The sequence below is a fragment of the Planococcus citri genome, chromosome 3 (genome assembly GCF_950023065.1).
Source record: "Planococcus citri chromosome 3, ihPlaCitr1.1, whole genome shotgun sequence".
Taxonomy (NCBI): Eukaryota; Metazoa; Arthropoda; class Insecta; order Hemiptera; family Pseudococcidae; genus Planococcus; species Planococcus citri.
In genome coordinates this window covers 20,145,909-20,166,749 of record NC_088679.1, presented here as the reverse complement: position 1 = coordinate 20,166,749, position 20,841 = coordinate 20,145,909, and the positions used below count along the sequence as shown (strand labels likewise).

The 20,841-nt window shown below is 36.5% G+C and overlaps 1 protein-coding gene across 3 annotated transcripts in view; it reads left to right on the top strand.

Annotated features, from left to right (window-relative positions):
• The window catches only part of LOC135841698 (uncharacterized), a 231,690-nt gene that overhangs the window by 201,063 nt on the left and 9,786 nt on the right, over positions 1–20,841 (top strand). For 2 of the 3 annotated variants that reach the window (XM_065358819.1, XM_065358820.1), the window contains 9 exons: positions 10,623–10,786; positions 11,216–11,477; positions 11,621–11,830; positions 12,790–12,978; positions 16,539–16,639; positions 16,711–16,820; positions 16,911–17,113; positions 17,391–17,491; positions 17,986–18,084. In XM_065358819.1, coding sequence (XP_065214891.1) covers positions 10,623–10,786; positions 11,216–11,477; positions 11,621–11,830; positions 12,790–12,978; positions 16,539–16,639; positions 16,711–16,820; positions 16,911–17,113; positions 17,391–17,491; positions 17,986–18,084 — 1,439 coding nt within the window. The remainder of the gene's footprint in view (positions 1–10,622; positions 10,787–11,215; positions 11,478–11,620; positions 11,831–12,789; positions 12,979–16,538; positions 16,640–16,710; positions 16,821–16,910; positions 17,114–17,390; positions 17,492–17,985; positions 18,085–20,841) is intronic. The other variant, XM_065358821.1, reaches the window with a different exon arrangement.

The following is a 20,841-nucleotide window of genomic DNA, read 5'->3' as shown; positions in this document are numbered from 1 at the left end:
ATTGGCGTTCGCATTATTTTGCGCGGGTGGTGTGTAATACACATTTTGGTTGTGATTTGCATTCCGATTGTTTCCTCGTTTAAATATGTGCCTGGGTATCCACCCCTGTGGATTAGCTTGGCCTCTAATTAATGGGGGATACCGGAATGCATTTGGGCGTACCGGCGGTACCGTTGGTGCCGAAAAAAGTGGATGTTGCATTAATGGGGGTGGAGTGGGAGGGAGCGGTCCCATCGGTCCCATTTGGATCGTAGGTGGAGCATGAGGGGGCCATACCCCACTCATAATCATCTGTTGTTGCAACGTCCACTGGGGGGTTGGTTTGGATTGCACGTTCGGCATAATCCTTACCTTCTTGTGTTTAGCAAAATCGATATTAATTTCACTCAACGCACGTAGCTTTTCAATAAATTGCTCTATTGTTTGACCTTTCTTTTCGACTCGCATCTGGTATGCACCAGGTAGTTTATGTGCGATCGTATCGATTATGTAGGACGTACTACGGTGGTCAGAATGGCTTAGCGCGATAGTAAATCGAATTAATTGCCCAATTACGTCTTGTAGGCTGTTTGCACAATCAAAATTGTCGCACGCTCGTTCGAGCATATCTTGGGCACGTTCATTCCAATAGAATCTCAAAAAACTCTCCTTTGTACGTTCGTACGTATCATCTGGCGATAACGTCGTCATCCAGGTCTCACGATCGTTCGTAGCTACCACTGTGGTAAACACATGTGCTTTATGCGCATCAGGAGCATTCGTAGCATTTGTAAAATGCTCAAATTTCTGAATGAAATCATGTGGAAACAAGCGATTTTGCTCCGTAAATACTATGTTGGATGCTTTCAATAACATCACGTCGATCTTATTAGGTTGGCGGTTCCCGCCACCTCCTCCTCCGCTCGGAGCATTGTTAACACGTTGTTCGAGGGTATTGACCTTTTTGGCAAGGTGTTCGGTAGTAGCATTTGCATCCTGCAATACCTCTGCATGTTCCTCAAGCTTGTGATCCAGCTCTTGTATGTCATCAAATAATTGATGCATCTCATCATTTGTATCACTTATAAGTTTATTTGTGGTTTCCTGGAACCTGTCATTTTTCTTGACGTATGCCGCAGATGCTTTGTTGATTTTATCAACCTCTTTCTGGTTCGCTTTGGCTATATCATTGGCCTTTCCAGCCATTGACAATGCACGATTCGCCGCATTGCTCGCCTGTTGTGACGAAACGTCAATTTCATTGATCCTATTTTGCATCTCTTTTTGCTTTTTATATACCTTTTTAAAACGACCATCGACATAGTTCCAGGTATACGTAAGTCTTTCAGCAACCACATCGAACGATAAATCGCCGGGCGGCATTGTGGGAGGGTTAATTACCTCACCGTCACTCGCGGTAAGGTCATGACTTTCGTCGCCAAAATCGTTCATCTCGTGTAGTGGACCTAAGTTGTTTAATGATGGATTTCGCGACGATTTTTTACTACCTACGTTGCTTGGTTTGCGACCTTGCAAATCTCTCTCGTTTAGGCTTCGTCTGTTAGGCCTATTTCTTAGTCTGTCTTTAAGTTCCGACATACGAGCGATATATTGGAACGGGTATTAAAACAAATAAAATTACTAGCTCGTAAAACAGTAGGCGTTGACAGACAGCAGAAATGCGTGAATGAGTCACACACGCACCGCAGATATAGTTGTTCTGTCTGGGACAAGTTTCGCGCCTCGGACGTTGTACAGAGGTTCCCCTCTGAGATCAAGCGTGACGAGGTCAACTAAGTATGTAGACGCGTTCGCGCCTTTTTCACACCTAATTGCACACGTTTATAAATATACAAATACCTACACAGGTATTTGCTATCGGAAAGCGGAAGGGAAGCACAAATTAATTAACTTTAAACACAGATTACAGTAGCTAACTGTATTTTAGGCGCGTTTTTCCGTAAGGAAAATCAAGCTCACTTTGCATGCAATAAAGATTTGCGTTGAGGCGCCAATGATAAAATAATATTGTGTCGTAGGTACCTACTAAATATACGTTCGTATATTCGATACCTACTGACTAATTACCTACTCGAATAAGCAGGTAATCGGATACGGAGAATGCACTGGTGTAATCGTAATAAAGCTAATTACTTACCTCGGCTAGGGCTTTTAGTACACTACCGAACACAATACAATATCATACGCAAAGTTCGTGTAAACGAATGTATTATGGTCAAAAATGACACAATATACTTAAACCGACTCGGAGAAATAGGGAAAACAATACAATATTTATCAGAGGGGGAAAATTACGTTAACACTACTGAATTATTACTAAATTATAAAATATACAAGAACACTTTAAACCTAGGGCCGGAGCTCTAAAGAATTAAGGACATATTATCTTGGCAACTCGCTTGCTTCACGAAAACGAACTACGAGTTGGTCCAGTTGCCAAAGAAGCTGGACGGCTCATTTGACACCTTGACCACTCATTGTTACCAACCACATCACCGAACGGTGCTGGAAGGGTTAAATTACCTGTTTTACACATACGTGTTACCATTAAGGCATATCCGTCTAACAGTACTTATATTATTTAAATTCAAATTCAAATTCTTTATTTGAGATACATACATGCGGCAGCATTGCTGCCATCATATCACATTAACCATCACATAGTTGAAACAAGCACTCGGTGGCGTAGTGGGTTGAGCAACGGCTTTCTGAACAAGAGGTCGTGGGTTCAAATCCCACTAGAGACGCAGGCATCAATGTGTGCATTTAACATCTATTACACGTTAAGCTCTGAGCACCAGAACAGCAGAGGCAACAGAAATGCATGCAATCTGTTGCCAGTATCAAAAAGCTATAACACTGGTTGAGCACCTATAGGTAGCAGTGATTACTGAACTCAGGGTTGTAAAAACCCGGCTAGTGATGTATGAGCTACTTTGTAGATAGCGTAGAAAGCAATGGGAAACTACTTCGTGAAAGCTCAAAACAACGTCAATTCCCCAGAATAATCACAGTAGCATACAGGCACTTGCCTCACCCTGTTAGGGTACCACAAAAATGCGATTTCCAATGTCTTGTAAAGGACAAGGAACCACCACGACGACGACGAGTTGAAACAAAATTATTTGAATAATACTTATTTATCTATAGAATACAAATTTCAGCTTTAAATAGGATAAAAAGACATGATTAAAAGATGAGGATTTAAAACCATAGGTAGGTACATAAAATCTACTCCAGGTTATTTCAAAAAATTTGAATGCTTATTGATCGAGGGAGCTGAGATATTCTCCCAGGGTATACCTAATAAGCCCTTGTTATCAGCCATTCTTTGAGGGCATTTTTGAACTTTTTTGCAGTTGGCTGGTTTATTACACTCCCTAGAATCATTTTTTAAAGGTAACGTCCTGTTAAGGGTTCATTTGTAAGTTATTGGATAAAAATTATTCCCCCAAAAATTTTTGGATATTCTTTAAAGGTTATAGGTTAACGGTTAGGGAAATTAGAATTTCAAATTTGGGTTCCTGTTAAGGGTTCATTTGGAAGATATTGGATAAAAATTATTCCCAAAAAATTTTTGGGTTCGGTTAGGTTCTTTCTTTCTTTCTTTCTCCCATTCATTCTTCCATTCATTTTTTCTGAACCTGAACTGACCTGAATACTAGACTGAAATTAACTAAATAGGTACTGAAATTTTATTTTACATATTTTATTTTTTGTTTTATTAATTCATTCTTTCATCCAGTCTTTCTGTCTTTCAATCTTTCCATCTCACCATCTTCCCGTCTTTTCTGAAACCATCTACTGATTGAAAACAGAGTCTGTTTCACCCCATGTCCATTCTTGGGTCTGAAAATGCTCACTGATTGAAAACAGTGTCTGAATCAACCCCAGGTCCTTACTTGGGTCTGAAAACACCCACTGATTGAAAACTGTGTCTGAATCAACCCCAGGTCCTTACTTGGGTCTGAAAACACTCACACTGATTGAAAACTGTGTCTGTTTCAACCCCAGGTCCTTACTTGAGTCTGAAAACACCCTCTGATTGAAAACTGTGTCTGAATCAACCCCAGGTCCTTACTTAGGTCTGAAAACACTCACACTGATTGAAAACTGTGTCTGAATCAACCCCAGGTCCTTACTTGGGTCTGAAAACACCCACTGATTGAAAACAGTGTCTGTTTCAACCCCAGGTCCTTACTTATTGGGTCTGAAAACACCCACTGATTGAAAACAGTGTCTGTTTCAACCCCAGGTCCTTACTTATTGAGTCTGAAAACAACCACTGATTGAAAACTGTGTCTGTTTCAACCCCAGGTCCTTACTTGAGTCTGAAAACACCCTCTGATTGAAAACTGTGTCTGAATCAACCCCAGGTCCTTACTTGGGTCTGAAAACACCCACTGATTGAAAACAGTGTCTGTCTCTGTTTCAACCCCAGGTCCTTACTTATTGGGTCTGAAAACACCCACTGATTGAAAACAGTGTCTGTTTCAACCCCAGGTCCTTACTTATTGGGTCTGAAAACACCCACTGATTGAAAACAGTGTCTGTTTCAACCCCAGGTCTTTACTTATTGAGTCTGAAAACAACCACTGATTGAAAACTGTGTCTGAATCAACCGCAGGTCCTTACTTGAGTCTGAAACCACCCACTCATATTGAAAACAGTGTCTGAATTAACCCCAGGTCCTTACTTGAGTCTGAAACCACCCACTGATTGAAAACTGTGTTTGATTCAACCACAGGTCCGACGTCGAGTAAATGAACTCGCCGCATCGAAAAACCCACGGGCCCAAATTCTCAGCTGGTTTGGGCAATGTTTCCTCCGTTTTTTTTTTTATTATTGTGCTTTGTATCAGTTCTATCTTTTACAACTCATCTTTAAACTGCGTGTTAGCTTCTGCAATGGAACGATGCCAGCGTAATTGTCATGAGCTTTCCTGATCCCGAGTAAAAATAATTTTCGTTTTGTCTAAAATCAATCTATGTAGTTGAAAGCAGATTAGCACATTTGTAGACAAGCGTAAGATTTAATGCTCGAATGATGTAAAACGATGTATTACAATCATGTCTAAGTATAAAATGGTTTAAGGCAGTACGGTGTGAGTTTGTTCAACTTTAAAATGTTCATTTTGTAGGCAGATAACTAATTTCATCGACGAGCGTACTCGTATAAAGCTATTAAACTTGACGGTACCGTTTACCTTTTAGTTAGAGATCGTGTATACTATACATAAGTGTTTCTCTATCAACCGATTCAAAATTTATATTTTCAAAAAGGGTCTTGGATTAATCGTAGTGTAAATTAACGAAGGATGAAATGGCCTCTATGCTGCGGTAAACGTTTTATTAACCTTATAAAGTATTAGGTATGTATATGGCAGGTTTTTCGCATACCTATTTATTGGTCGAATACAGGTTGTCACTCTTGAATCGAAACTTTTCTTCATTATTTATCGATATCGGTATGTACTTACCAATGCTAGTTTGAGTTTCTATAGACAAGGAGTTTGATTTCGGATGCGAGAAATTTCTACACAGACACCATAATAATTGTCTTTTGTACTGTTTGTTCGAATTTTCCATCTGTGCTCTTTTCACGGTGTCAAAAACGACGAAAAAATGTTTTTCTTGTCAAGTCGACTGGTGTATTATTATTTTTGCTTTTTATTTCGTCGCTATCTAGCAGCGAATTCTTTCGAATCAATTTATTGAAGAGGTGGTTTTATTTTTATAAAAAATTCATACCTACTCACTTGTCATCTCTTGTTCAATTTTCAAGCTTGGTGAAAACTCGACCCGATGTTTTTCTAAATTTTCTACCAACCTTGATGATTTTTATTTATTTTTTAACGAGTTTTGCGAAAGGTTTTCACCATCGGTCGTCAGTCGTCGTCGGGTGCTTGTTATTTTATACTTACTTATAAAAACGAACACGAGCTCTTTGATGAAATTTTTTTTCGTCAAAGTGTTGAAAAAAAATGCATAATTTTGTCAATGGTGTTAGTTACTTATGTATATCTAGGTATCTATGGCTCTGAAAAAAATTCATTTGGTTGCGAGAGATTTTGAATTTTCATGTTGAAACTAGAGACTCGTGCTGTTGACGAATATTTATGTGTTTCACGTGCTCAAATTTTTCATGCTTTCGCAGAGATTTTAAAACAGCGTAGTGCAATTATCAACATTACACGCCAAGTACCGGGGGACTACCAGTTTAGCCGAGCTAACAGATAATGCACGCCATCTGTTAGCAGAATCAAAAAAGCTGAAACTGGTTCGAGCGTCTATAGAGGGCAACACTGAGGAGCTCAGGGTCTCTAAACTACCCGGCTAGCTCCAAGGTGCTTGTGTAGATGTCACTAGAAAGCAACGGGAAACTACTAGTGGAAGCTCGAAACAACGTCGATTCCCCAGAATAATCGCAGTGGCAATAGGCATTCGCCTCACCCTGTAAGGGTACCACAAAAATGCGATTTCCAATGTCCTGTAAAGGACAAGGAACCACGACGACGACGAGGTATACCTATCAAAATATATAGGTAAATAATATGTATCTAGAGCTTATTTCAACAAAAATTTACTTGGATTTTTTAAAATACATTTTTGAAATTTTGTCGAAGCTATGAAAATTGCATAGCAGGTTAATGATGGCGAATTGACCACCTCCCCCTTCCACATTGGGATTTTGAAATTGACCAAGCGAACTTGCCTCTAGTGGTCGAAAGACGTTGAAGCATTTCAAACTTCGAAAGTATTTCAAATTTTGCTGCGTTGTTCTACAATTTTCGAAAAATTCAAACATCGTTCGTCGATTTTGAGTTTGAGCAAAATAAATAGGTACAACTTGACTTCTAGAATTTTTAATGATCTATAAAAAAAAGTCATGTTCATGTTTGGGTACCTTCAAAATTGAAGGAGGTACTCTTGAAGGGGAGATATGGGTCCTCAAAGAGCAAGAATTTTCAAAAAAATCACGGTTTTTTCGCTTCAGTTCCCAACCAACCTGTTTTGAGAAAAATTGCTCAATCCCTAAAGATAGTAGCCTATTTGATTTACTAGACTATTTTCATAAAAATCCAAGACGATATTTTGGGTTCCACTGATTGGTTGAAAATTTTAAAATCGTTTATTTTTGGGTAAATTCATACTTTGAAAAATTTTTTTCTGAAATATTTCATCCTTTGATTAAGCTGAAACATCGAAAGATATCTAATTATCATTTCTAGAACTGGGGAAATATTTTGGAATGCAGGGGTACCAATTTTTTAGTTATTATTGCAAATTTTAAAAATTGAGAAAAATAGCTGAAAACAATTTTTTTGGGTTTTCTTGAAATATTTGCAAATTTTAGAAAACAAAATTTCAAATGCTATTTTCTAGAATTTTTTATGCAAGTGCATTAAGATCTTTACAAATGCCAAAAATTTGGGGTTTCCACAACTTTTCTCGCCTAAAGTGGTCAAATTTGATTGAAAAATTTTCGTCTCGTACGGTCCCAATCAACAATCCGCTCGATCGGAATGTTAAAAGCGATTTTTTGATTGATTATTGTTCTACACCCATAAACGAATAAATTTAGCTTGTATGCCTATTTTTCCTCCTCCCCCCTTCCGTGGATCCACTACCCTAACTTGAAAATCGCTCTATCTCCTTATCTATGGGCTGTTCGAAACAATTTTTAGAACAAAAGTTGTTCCTTGATGTTTTTTCTATAACTTTAGTTATTAACAAAATTCAGTTTGAAGCAACCCTTACCCCTCCAGAACTCGAAACTCATTTCTGAGAAAAGTCAAAATCACGTTTTTTCCGATTTTTATGGGAAAATACCGAAAAAATGAAAAACTGATAATCACTGAAAGTGTTTAGAATTAAATTTCCTTTCAAATGAGCTATATCAGGATAGATTTCACCCTCTCCTCCCCTCCTTGAGGATCTAACACCCCCAACCATTTTCCGACCCAAAGCAGAGGAGCTCATGAAAAGCTTTCCAAAACAATTGATATGGGGAATTTTTAAAATTCTCCGGTTGGTACTGGAAAGGCTTTGGAAGCTTTTTCAATTGATTTTATGGTGTGAAAAAAAAGTTGAAAACAGGCCAAAAACCAGATTTCAGTTTCAAATTTGATTAAATAAAATTTTGATTTTTTTCATAAGGAACAAACTGTATGAATTTTTGAAAATTAATCCAAAATAATAACTTTTAAGGTGTAGGTATCCACGATTGAAAGCTTGAAAAATTGAAAGGCCAAAAGATTTCAAATGGGGGGGAGAGTAGGTCCTAAAGGAGGGGGTCTTTTCCCACTCTATAAGTTGAGTTCTCAACACAAAATATATTCATGTTTGATAATTCTGATAAAAGTAGGAGTAAGTGTTTGTACTAAAAACAAAAAAATGGGATGGGGAGAGTGAAGAATCATCAGAAAACATCGAAAATCTTGTTGAATATTTTTCATACCCATGTGAAATGATCGAAAGTGGGTGAAAACCCCCTCAAAAGGTCAGTTTTTTGGGTTTTTTACTTATTGAAAAAATGAATGACTCAAGATCAACATTTTGGCAACAAATTAGGTACCTAGGTATAAGTAAACACGTTTATACGTATAGGTCCAGAATCAGATACATCAGTTTGATCTTTCATTTGGGCTTTCTGGCTAGAATGTAGGTAGTTCGAAAAAAAAAACATTGAAAAAACATCCATAAACTGGTTCTTATTTAACCTTAATTCCACAGAAATTTTAAAACTTTCACTCAATTTGATATAATGAATAACAATTTTTTATGCTAAAATCACAATTTTTCAAATACCTAGTGAAATCTTTTGGTCTTTCAATTTTTTAAGCCTTCGATCGTGGAAACATTCAAAAATTCATACAGTTTGTTCCTCATGAAAAAAATCAAAATTTTATTTAATCAAATTTGAAACTGAAATCTGGTTTTTGGCCTGTTTTCAATTCTTTTTTCACACCATAAAATCAATTGAAAAAGCTTCCAAAGCCTTTCCAGTACCAACCGGAGAATTTTAAAAATTCCCCATATCAATTTTTTTGAAAGCTTTTCATGAGCCCCTCTGCTTTGGGTCGGAAAATGGTTGGGGGGTGTTAGATCCTCAAGGAGGGGAGGAGAGGGTGAAATCTATCCTGATATAGCTCATTTGAAAGGAAATGTAATTCTAAACACTTTCAGTGATTATCAGTTTTTCATTTTTCGGTATTTTCCCATAAAAATCGGAAAAAACGTGATTTTGACTTTTCTCAGAAATGAGTTTCGAGTTCTGGAGGGGTAAGGGTTGCTTCAAACTGAATTTTGTTAATAACTAAAGTTATAGAAAAAACATCAAGGAACAACTTTTGTTCTAAAAATTGTTTCGTACAGCCCATAGATAAGGAGATAGAGCGATTTTCAAGTTAGGGGGGGGGTGTATCCTCGGAAGGGGGAGGGGGAAAAATAGGCATTCAAGCTAAATTTATTCGTTTATGATTGTAGAACAATAATCAATCATAAAATCGTTTTTTAACACTCCGATCGAGCGGTTTGTATTTTTTCATGTAATTGGGACCCTACGGTAGGCACTACAAAAAACACCCAACACCATAACTCAAATTTTGCCAACATTAAAAAAAAAATTGAATCTTGCAAATTTGGGAATCCTTGACCTCACTTTTGAATGACCCTGCAGGCTGATTCGGTTTAAAGCTATCATAGATGAGAATTTCGAACACTTTTTGGAGAGATTAAGGGTGATCCAGAGATCTAAAAATTGTATGATAGGGGATCTTGAACCACTTGTATGTACCAAGTTCCACCGACCAATTTCAAAATTCCATTGACCTGCTACGTTCTTTTTGTACAAACCAGAAAATTAATTAATTTTCGTCTACTTTAAAGTGTCCAATCTGGTAAATGATTCATCAAAAAATTTAAAAAGTATTATAAAACGTCGTGTTTTAAATTTAAAATCGAAAAAATTAATAAATTCTTAGAGCTTAGTAAAAGGAGAAAAATGTTGTCCAAAAAATATATTAAAATATACGACTCTTGATTAATTTTAACCCCCATTAATAGGTGGGCTACCTTTGGGCAAAATATTTTTCAAACTAATTCCATCATTGAAAGGGTAGCTATGTATTACGGCGATAGAAAATTATAATCAAGTTTTAAATAGATAGGTACCCTAAAATTCTTTGAAATTCAAAACTGAATAAATTTCTAGTCAGATGACTGCCTTTTATCAAGTGAAGTATCTCGAAAAATGAATACACGGCAATCAAAAAGGGAAATAATTGCAATGAAAATATGAATTAAAATATGTCTCTGCCTGCCATTTGATTATTAAGCAAACAAACGTACACGAATTCCGCATGAGTTGCTTAAAAGTAAACAGGTAGAGATTAGTTCCTAACGATGTGATGACTATTTCACTGTTTATTTCTTTACTATGTATTAAACGACAAAAGCGAGGAAAATAATATAATTTGTTGACACTCGAACGGATTCACTTTGCAAACAGTCCATTTAAGAGAATTCGACGATTGAGAATAAATATTTAATTAAAAACGCGAATTCGAATGTAAATAAAATTATTATAAAGTAATAAATTTTCCTCTTTTTTTTTTACAGAGTGCTCAAACAAACGGAGATCGTAATTTTAATAGAAAATTAACAAAAAGCTATTCAGAACTATACCATCCTTATAGTGAAAATAAATTTCAATCGGAAGACGGAAAAGAATCGAAGGATAAACACGAGCCTTTATTACGAACTCAATCAGAAGAACCTCCAAAGTATTTACTATACTCTATATTTTAATATTATACTATTTTACTATACAGCTAATACGATTTTAGAAAATAATATAGCTATATAGCTCAGTGCTCGGCTTATACATAGTAATTTAAATTTTAAATTTCGTCGAAAAAATTTCGTTAACTAATTACGAAAAAGAGGGAATTTGCATTTGTATACAAAACGATTCGTCCTCGCTTTTATTATACTTTCTATACCAACGTTGTAGTAGGTACTTGTATTATAAATGCTTGGTTAATTAACGGTTCAATTTATCGCCCTAGTAGGTAGAAGTAGGTAGGTATACTTATTATAGTCTAGCTTGCGATGTTTTTTCCTCTTTGTCTGGTTTTTGTTTTCAATTTGGTTGTATTTATTAATATCGTAGAACGAGCGACGTCTTTCTATAAACCATGTACCCATTACAGATCACCTTTTTACTTTACAAGCCCGAAAAAGAACAACGCTGAAATTTTGATTAATTTCGAACCGCAAAGGCAAAGTAATAAAAAACCCTTATTGAAAACGTGTTCCGATGGCGAGATAATCAGAAGAAAAAATATGGAAAAAGAAGACAGAGAATCGACCGTGTCAGATTGCGAAATATGCTATCAAAATATATCCGACGAAGACGAACATAGCGATAAATCTTCTCATACTTCTACGAAACCGTCTTCGAATAAACAGCTGGTAACGTTCAGATCTTTTTAACACATGTTCTTTCGTATTATAAACATTGAAAAAAAAAAATGAGACAACTTTCAACCGCGAGAGGGTTTAATTCCTTTTTTTTACTGTTCGCTTATTCGACGTTTTACCCCTTTTTTTTGCAGTCGAATTCCGAATCGATTGACGAAGAATTTCACGAGAATTTGATTTACGATCGGCTATATAGGCAGCATAGTGCTTCGTCAGCGGATAGTTTGGAATGCAGGTTGGATGAGCCGGAAGCCCAACAGTATAGGAAATCTCCTTCGATATCCAATGATTCGTTGGATACCAAGGATCACAGCGATGGCATGTGGAATGAATCAGTTACTACGGTGAGTTCACTTTTGATCTCAAAAAAACGTTGCATATAAATTTTGTGTAATAAAATATTTTAAAAAAAAAAAAAAAAAAAAAGGCTAGAATATTCTCAAAAAATTCAACTCCAGACTTATGCATTTATGCAAGGCATTCCTCACTATCACCATATCATTATATAAAATGAAAAAAATATTTGAAAAAATTCCTCTCTGATTAAATTGAAAAAAGCTTAACGAAATTCAAACACTCGAGGTAGATAACCAAACAGTAATTTTTCCGCTATCTCAGACAAAATATACCTACCCTATCTAACCGAAGTTGCTCGTAATTCGGATACCGGTGAAAATTACGATGGGCCAAGTCGGTTCGGTGTACACAGTGAAAAAAAAAATTACAACCAAGAGATGAAAAAGCTCGAGGTAGAGGAGAGTTGCAGAGAGATTCAATTTGTCGCAGCAATTTTTGCACCAGCGCACAGACTGTGTATTTTTTTCATTTCGTTAATATTGACGTGTGCGGTATTTACTTTAAATTATTGACTCGTCGAAATATTCTACTTAATGTAGGCAATTTAAAAAATTGTTTGTGTTTCAAAAAGCAATGAATATTTTTTCTGTTTTTTTTCGGTTCGTATGGTAATGTGAAAAAAAAACGTTAAAGGTTTCGTCTTGATTTTGCGCACGAGAGAGGGATAAAAAAATAAATAAAAATGTACGCCAGAGTTAACACAAGTTTTCGCGTAATAACCTCGTTGTTTCGTATAATTTGATGTAGGTATTTTTTTTTCTTTTTTTTTGTATCTATACGAAACGAAGTGTACCTATACTTACATATTGTTTAGATAGGGAAAATATACTCAAGTAAATTCGTATACTTATGTGTGTGTTTGAAGGATATGAGATGAGCACACTGAGCAGACAGATTTTGTATTTGACAAACGATGATATTATTAGGAAAATTTACTCGATTACAGGTTTTGCCAGCCGATTCGGATAACAATGGAGTAGCAACGTGCCCGAGTTGTTCTGATTTAAGTTCACCTTTAACACCAACTGCCAAAATGACATCTTCGTCGAAACGTCAACTTTTACTACTGCAGCATCAACAAAGATCTTCTATTGATACCGAAGCCATTGATATTGATGATAGTGATACGAAACAGGTAATTCATTTCAAATTAAAGTCAAAAAGTAATCAGGGTGATTTTGAGGTGTGCTGAGTAAATCTCTTATTTGGTCTCTTCAGCATGAACTGCTTAGTGCATACGTTAGGTAAACTTCAAAAAGTAGGTACCTACTCGTGAGTAAATGCGAACTATGGAGAGCTACAGTTTGCTGCAGGAATAAATTTGGCGTTCTAAAAAACCCTTGAAGTCAAAATTTTGACTCAATACTAGAAAAAACTGTTTTTTCAAAAAAAAAAAATGAATGCAAAAAGGCGCGGAAAATACGATTTTGCCACATTTTTGATTTTTTGAAGTGTTTTGGGGCTTTTGAATTCAAATTAGTCATAATTTTTTCACTCTCGTCTCAAAATTCAATTTTAATTTCTGAATTGGTTAACAAAAATCGTTTTTTCACTTGAAATTCGTTAAAAATGATCAAATTGTTGTCTCGATTCTCAATTTTTTCCCCCTACATTTAGGTACTTGTTTAGAGAAGTTCACAGCCTTCCATTCCTCTCATCTCTAAATCTCTGACTAGAGGTTGATATGCCAACATTTGCTACAATAGGTAGACTCTAAACCTACCTCTTGCTGTAGTCTGAACTACATCTCTCGAACAAGAATTTATCATGATTAAAAATTAATCGATAGAACTCTCAAAATCGATCTGTTTGAGATTCTCGTGATTTCGGATTCCAATAATCAACCATATTATTTGAAATGAAAAATCTTTTTTTTTTTGCTAATCAATGCTCGTGGCAAATACTTGAATTTCGCCGGCCCTACCAGTTTCAGGAAGAAGACGAGGGATCCTCTTGAAGGGATAAAGCATCGTTGGAGCAAGTTAGAGCACCTAGATCTTCCCTTCCCCCCTCACCGCGGAACAGCCTGTTTAGCCTCTCAAAGTAATCTGTTTGTCTTCTAGCCACTCAAAGTCACCTTGCTCGTTGGACCTCTTAACGACATTGTCAAGTTTGTCTGATCTCTCAAGGTCATCAATCTGTCTCTGTCCTCTCAATGTAATTTGTCTGCCTGTCTGGCCTCTCAAGGTTGTTTGGTCTCTGGAGGTTGTCTTTCTGTCTTTCTCTCCGTCTGTCTGTCTGTCTGTCTGGTCTCTTGAGGTGATTGACCTATATCTATGTGGCTTCTCAAGGTCGTCTCTCTGCAAGTCTGTTGGGCTAGCTGTCTGTATGGCGACTCGAAGTCATTGACTCATGACTCTAAACTACTCGTATTAATGTCACTGGCCTACCTGTCTAGTTTTCCAATGGTCGTCTGTTTGCCTGTGTCTGGCCCCTTGAAGTCATTGACTTGTCTGCCTGGCTGTCTTCCAGTCTGTCTTTCCTGGCCTCATGAGGTCGTTAGCCTGACTGTGTAGCTTCTTGGGGTTAGTGGCCTACCTGTCTAGCTCCTCATGGTTGCCTATATCTACATATCTGTCTGGTCTCATAACATCATTGACCAGTCTGTTTGCACTTTGCAACTTCTCAAAGTTGTCTATCTTCCTGGCTGGCCTTTAAAGGTCATTGAACCGTCCGTGTGGCCTCTCAAGGGCATCTGTTTGTCTGTCTGGTCTCTCAAGGTCACTGATTTACTTGTCTAGCTTCTCCAAAGTTATCTGTGTGCTTGTCTGGCTTCTTAAGGTCATTGACTTATCTGTCGCTGGCTTCTCAAGATCGTCTGTCTGTCTTCTTGAGGTCATTGACCCATCTTTCCAGCTTCCCTAAATCGTTTGCTTGCTTGTCTGGCTTCTAAAGGTCATTGACCAGTCCTTATTCTGGCTTCTTAAGGTCATTGACTCATCTGTCTGGCTTCTCAAGATCTTCTGTCTGCCTTCTTGAGGTTATTGACCCGACTTTCCAGCTTCCCTAGATCGTCTGCTTGCTTGCCTGGCTTCTAAAGGTCATTGACTCATCTATCTGGCTTCCCAAGATCGTCTGTCTGTCTTCTTGAGGTCATTGACCCGTCTTTCCAGCTTCCCTGGATTGTCTGCTTGCTTGTCTGGCTTCTAAAGGTCATTGACCAGTCCTTATTCTGGCTTCTTAAGGTCATTGACTCATCTGTCTGGCTTCTCAAGATCGTCTGTCTGGCTGTCTTTTTGAGGTCATTGACCCGACTTTCCAGCTTCCCTAGATCGTCTGCTTGCTTGTCTGACTTCTAAAGGTCATTGACTCATCTGTCGCTGCCTTCCCAAGATCATCTGTCTGTCTTTTTGAGGGCATTGACCCCTCTTTCCAGCTTCCCTAGATCGTCGGCTTGCTTGTCTGGCTTCTAAAGGTCATTGACCAGTCCTTATTCTGGCTTCTTAAGGTCATTGACTTATCTGTCTAGCTTCCCAAGATCGCCTGTCTGTCTTCTTGAGATCATTGACTCGTCTTTCCAGCTTCCCTAGATCGTCTGCTTGCTTGTCTGGTTTCTAAAGGTCATTGACCAGTCCTTATTCTGGCTTCCCAAGGTCGTCCGTCAGCCTGTCTGGCTTCTAAAGTACATTGACAAGTCTGTCTGGCTTCCCAAAGTTGTCTGCCTGCCTGTCTAGCTCCTTGAGATCATTGACCCGTCTGCCTGACTGGCTTCTTAAGGTCATTCACCCGTTTGGCCAACTTCCCAATGCCGCCTGTCCACCTGTCTGGCATCTCAAGGTCATTGACCCGTCAGCTTGGCATCCCATATAGTCGTCCTGCTGTCTGTCTGTCCACTTATGGCCATCTGAATAAATTCTGGAATATTTTGATACTTTCAAGCAGGAAGTTTAATCTTTCAAAAAAGACTGTAAAAGGTAAGAATGCAATTTATGACGTCATTATTAAATTACATATAAACTCAAACAGACGGAGAATTGCGATGAATGAATTTCAAATTTTAGATAAGTACTTACCTACTTAGGTATTTAATTTTTTTTAGCTTTGATATTTAAAATTTTTGTGAATTTTTTTGGAAAAATATTTCTGCAAACATTGTTTGAAAGGTATATTTAATCAAACTCAGGGGGTGGTGGTCATTGATAAAAACTGGCTTAAGATATTATGTTACGTTTTCGAGCTGAATTCGAGTTGCTGATTTCTAATCTGCCATCAATTTTTTGCCCTTGTTTTAAAAGCTTAGAATTGTCAAAAATGAGCAAATTCTGAGAAAGGGTTGAACTCATGGTGAACTGTGATTTGGGAAATGGATTTGGAATATCGAAGAACCCCAAAGCTTGAGTTTTGACACGACGATAGGAATAAGAAAAAATATTGACAAGGGGTCTAATTTTATTAGTAAGTTGATTAATCGCAAAAGGTTTCAAAATGAACAACTTTTCATTTCTTTTTTCCCTAATTTTTAGCTCTAAATTCGAATCAGCATCTGCGATCAATTTTTCACCATTGTTCTCCCAAATCAGTTTCATTTTTTAAATTACCTAGTCAAAAAATAAAATTTTTGAAAGTTTTTCTCATGTAGGGACTAAGGAGTACCTATACCTATCCCATTTGAGGGTCATTTCGCTAAAAATTCTCTCTGAGAGACACTTGAAATTTCAATATTTGATTCTAATCCTCGCACCGGTATTATTTCAGGCTCACATTTTACCACCTCCTATCGAAGACGTGTCCCGTAATCCGATACGTTTCAAGGAAGAAATGAAACAAGAGAATGGATTTTTACCGAATCGGAATCGGTAAGTGGTCGAAACTATTCAATTGTTGAAATTTATTACAACTACGTGACGCAATATGGCTCATTTTACAGCATCGGTTTACACGACTCGTACGCAATTAATACGATCAAACGACAGAGTCCAGAATGCGTCGATTTGAACATGCCGGAAAAGCATCCTTCGCCTTATGAAGCTCAGCACTGTAAGAAAACACATACTTATAGATATTACTCGAGCACCTTTCGGCTTTCTCGAAGCGAAATATTTATCAGACTTGATATTTTTTCAAAAGCTCTGTCAAGAACAGATTCTAATCGTACTTATCAGAACGATATGTCAGAGACGTCGACTACTGATGGATATATTACCGCCACCGATAGCATGTCTGGTGTCACAAACACAGCACAAGGGCCATCTCATACCACAAGTTCCTTTGACAGTGTTTCGTCTCATTTCAGTTTAAACAAAACCGATACGTTTGAAGAATTGCAACAGGTTGAGTATCATTATTTCTATTTCCATGTAGATACTTACTGTGTTCTGTTGTATACACCTAAGTGTCCATTCAAGTGTTTCTAAAACGTTCGTAGTAGGTACCTATCTGTAGCTTAGTTTCCATTGTATATAGTTCTTTCCTATACTTATATCCAATCGATTCTCGCAAAAGTTTCCATAATATTTCACGTTCTTCGAGTAAACTTATCTTTAGAATATTATTTATTTTGCTCGTGAAAAATGTCACCATTTTTAACAATATCTATACACGTCTTAGGTACCTCATTCGCCCCCGATGACAAAAGCTAGAGAACTCATAGAACGAGAAAAAAGCTGTGATAACGAATCAACCAGCGGTAGAAGCAGCAGCTGTGGCAGGTACAACGTATTGATAATTATTTGCATGTTCTAAATGTTCGCTTTAGTCGTATGGATTTTTTTATAATTTCTCTAAAACAACCATAATAAAATAAAAACAAAAACGTAAACATCATTCGAATAAATCTCCATAAAACGTATAAATAAAATTATTAATATTTTTTTTTAATGTAAAGCTTATAAAGTTTGTGAAATGATTGGTGATTTTGTTCATCACACAGCAATATTAAAGATGATTTTCCGTTTGTCGCTTGTTTGTTGGTAAACAACATTCTGAGCTTTTTAATGGATTACCACTCGCTTAGTTTTATTATTATTTTTTTCGTTAGTTTTTTCGACACTTAGAAAATACTCACTTCTTTTTCTTTACCTGTCTAAGTTGATATAAATGCCGAGGAAGGGAGTTGGAAAAAAATAGGCTCAAAATTTATTTTAAAAAACCGAAAAAAAATGTAGGATAAAAAACAGCTGACTATTATGTATGGATATTGCAGCTATAGTGTTGATGAAAGTATGCTGAACAAACACCAAATGTCCCATTCCACTTCTGCGGCATCGTCTACCGAAGACATAAACGTTAGAGGAGCAAAAATGTGAGGATTATTATCTTTATTAGCAACTTGTAGTCCTTATAATTGAAGTAGTCGTAAAGTAGTGTTGGCGAAATTATCGGGTGTAGTCGGTTGCTGCGGGATATTGGCCATATCTGTATGCTTGGGCATAACGCGATGACAATATTGTAAAATTGCGAACTGAAAAAAAAAATGCTACTTTCTGTATGACTTTGACTGTATCAATATAACGAAGTTCGACTGATTTTGAAAGTTTTTCAATTCGATACAAGAGAGTATTATTTTGCTGTGTCTCTTTGTGAGAGAATTACAAACAAACAGAAAACAAAACGGATCGAGATTCGAAGTCGAAATCGTGGCTCAACTTTTCGTTTTGTGCTGTATACCTAATAGATGTATTCATATCAGGAATATATACACACATGTGTAGGTAATTTGTTGGTACATATGTACCTACCTAGCTACCTTCGAGATTTCGTATGGTTTATATAAATTATCGATCGTAAATTTATAATTCAACACGTGTGTCTTGACAAAAGCAGAATATATTAAAGCATTCGGTATGATTCGTTAAATTAAGTTCCTACATCCTATTATGATATGTGAAAATGAAGTTTCAGGTTGCAAGGACACAACGTTGTTTAGATTGTGATGAGTTTTTAAAAATTCCAGTGGGCTGATGTTTCTAAACACGACTTTCTTTTGGATTTATTATTTTATTTATTGGCTGATTTAATTGCCTTACAGGAGGCTTTTGACCAAACTCAGGTTTTCATTTTGAGTTCAAAGTCACTCAAACTCTCAGAAAGAATTTTAGCTTCGGAGGTGCCCCTAAACTGAAGACATGAATCCTCAAAAATGGGGAGTTTTCGAGAAAAAAAAATCGTAGTTTTTTGGCTCTTGTCTTCATCCAACCTGTTTTGCGAAGAATGACCCGGTCTCAAAAGATAATATTTGGGATTCTGCGTTGACCTAAGCAATTTCCATCAAAATCCAAGAGCATTTTTGGGGTTCTATTTCACAATATTGAAAAGCGAAGAGCTTATTTCGAAGTAGATTCGTATTTTGAAAATATTTTCTTCTCAAATTATTTCGTTTTAATTATGCCAAAACATCGAAAGATAATATATGATTTCTAAAAGTGGGGGAATATTTTGGAATACACTAGTGCCAATTTTTCGGTCGTGATTGCAATTTTAAAAAACTAAAAAAAAAATTTGTTTTTTGATTATTTTTCTCAAATTTGAAATTGGAAATAATAACAAAAAAAATTGGTATCACTGCATTCCGAAATATTTTTCGAGTTTTAAAGGTACATACCTACTTAAGTAATTATTATAAAATACAAAAAGACCTCCAGCAGAATTTCAGTTTTTCTAGTTCTGGAGAAAAATTGTCATAAAAAAAGTCGAAATGAAATTCAGCACTTACATTATACAAGCTCGGATTACACGTCTTTGTAAATTTTTTGATTGGTTTAGGTCCAATTTTTCAAAATATTTTTCTACTGAAATTTTTCCAGGGATCTAGTAAATTTTTTTTCAGAAATTAAAAAATTCTTGCTTCAAGAAAAAAACTGAAATTCAGCTTTCATTCTTTTTTCGATCTCTCACTCAAATCGATTGCTCCTTATTTCGATTAAGTCTGCAACCTTAAACTAAGAGTCGTTGGTTTTGTTGCTTCTCAAATTTAAGGTATTTTTCAAAATTCGCTTGTGCTAGTGCGAAAGCATATTCTGGTAAGTAAATTGTTTTCATGAACAAAAAAATTCTCAAACCTGAGGGAAGCTTCAGAAAAGAGCTATGAATTCCTGAAATCAATTCAAAATATAAAAAATAGACTACTTACAAGGGAACCTCTTAAGGTGTCACACTCCGATTTGAACGGGACCGCGATTTTTGGAAAGAGCATAGTCTCAAACTCCCAAAACCAAATTTTCAACTGCCCAAGTTCATTTTTCGATTTTTGGCGAATTTTTGAAAATTCATAATTGACTGTTTTTGGCGATTTATGTTTTTTTTTAAAAGTACGTACTTGATCAGTAAAAATGGTCAAAATAAGTCCCATAACTAATAATAATTACCCAAATCCAAATTTTACCATTTACAGCCATTCTGGAGCCTCCAGCGCGATTTTTCAATTTCTCCAGAATTTTGAATTTGCTCCAGAAGGCGTGAATATGAAGTTGGGCAGCTAAAAATCGAGTTGTATAATACACTAGACCTGTTTAACGAGTTTATCCACATTTGAGCCGATTTTGAGAGTGACACCTCAAAAATGGTCTTTTGAAGTTTTGACCAGCTTTTTTCAGAATTAAAAAATCCAAAAAAATCAAATGTTTCCCGCTTGTGTGGAAATTTTCGAAATTCACGCGAATCGCTTATTTTGTCCAAAACTAACCCTCAAATCCAAATTTCACAATTTCCCGCTATTCTGGAGCCTCCAGCGCGATTTTTCAATTTCTCCAGAATTTTGAATTTGCTCCAGAAGGCGTGAATATGAGATTGGGCAGCTAAAAATCGAGTTGTATGTTACACTCGACTTGCTTAACGAGTTTATCCACATTCGAGCCGATTTTGAGAGTGACACCTCAAAAGTGGTTTTTTGAGGTGTCACTCTCGCTCCAATAGACGGCTGTAAATGGTAGAATTTGAGCTCGGGGGGGGGGGTTAATTCTTAAAGAAATACTGCGATTTGCACAAATTTCAAACATTTTCTCACAAACCGTTATCTTTTGATTTTTTGAATTCTTCAATTTTGAAAAAAAGCTGGTCAAAA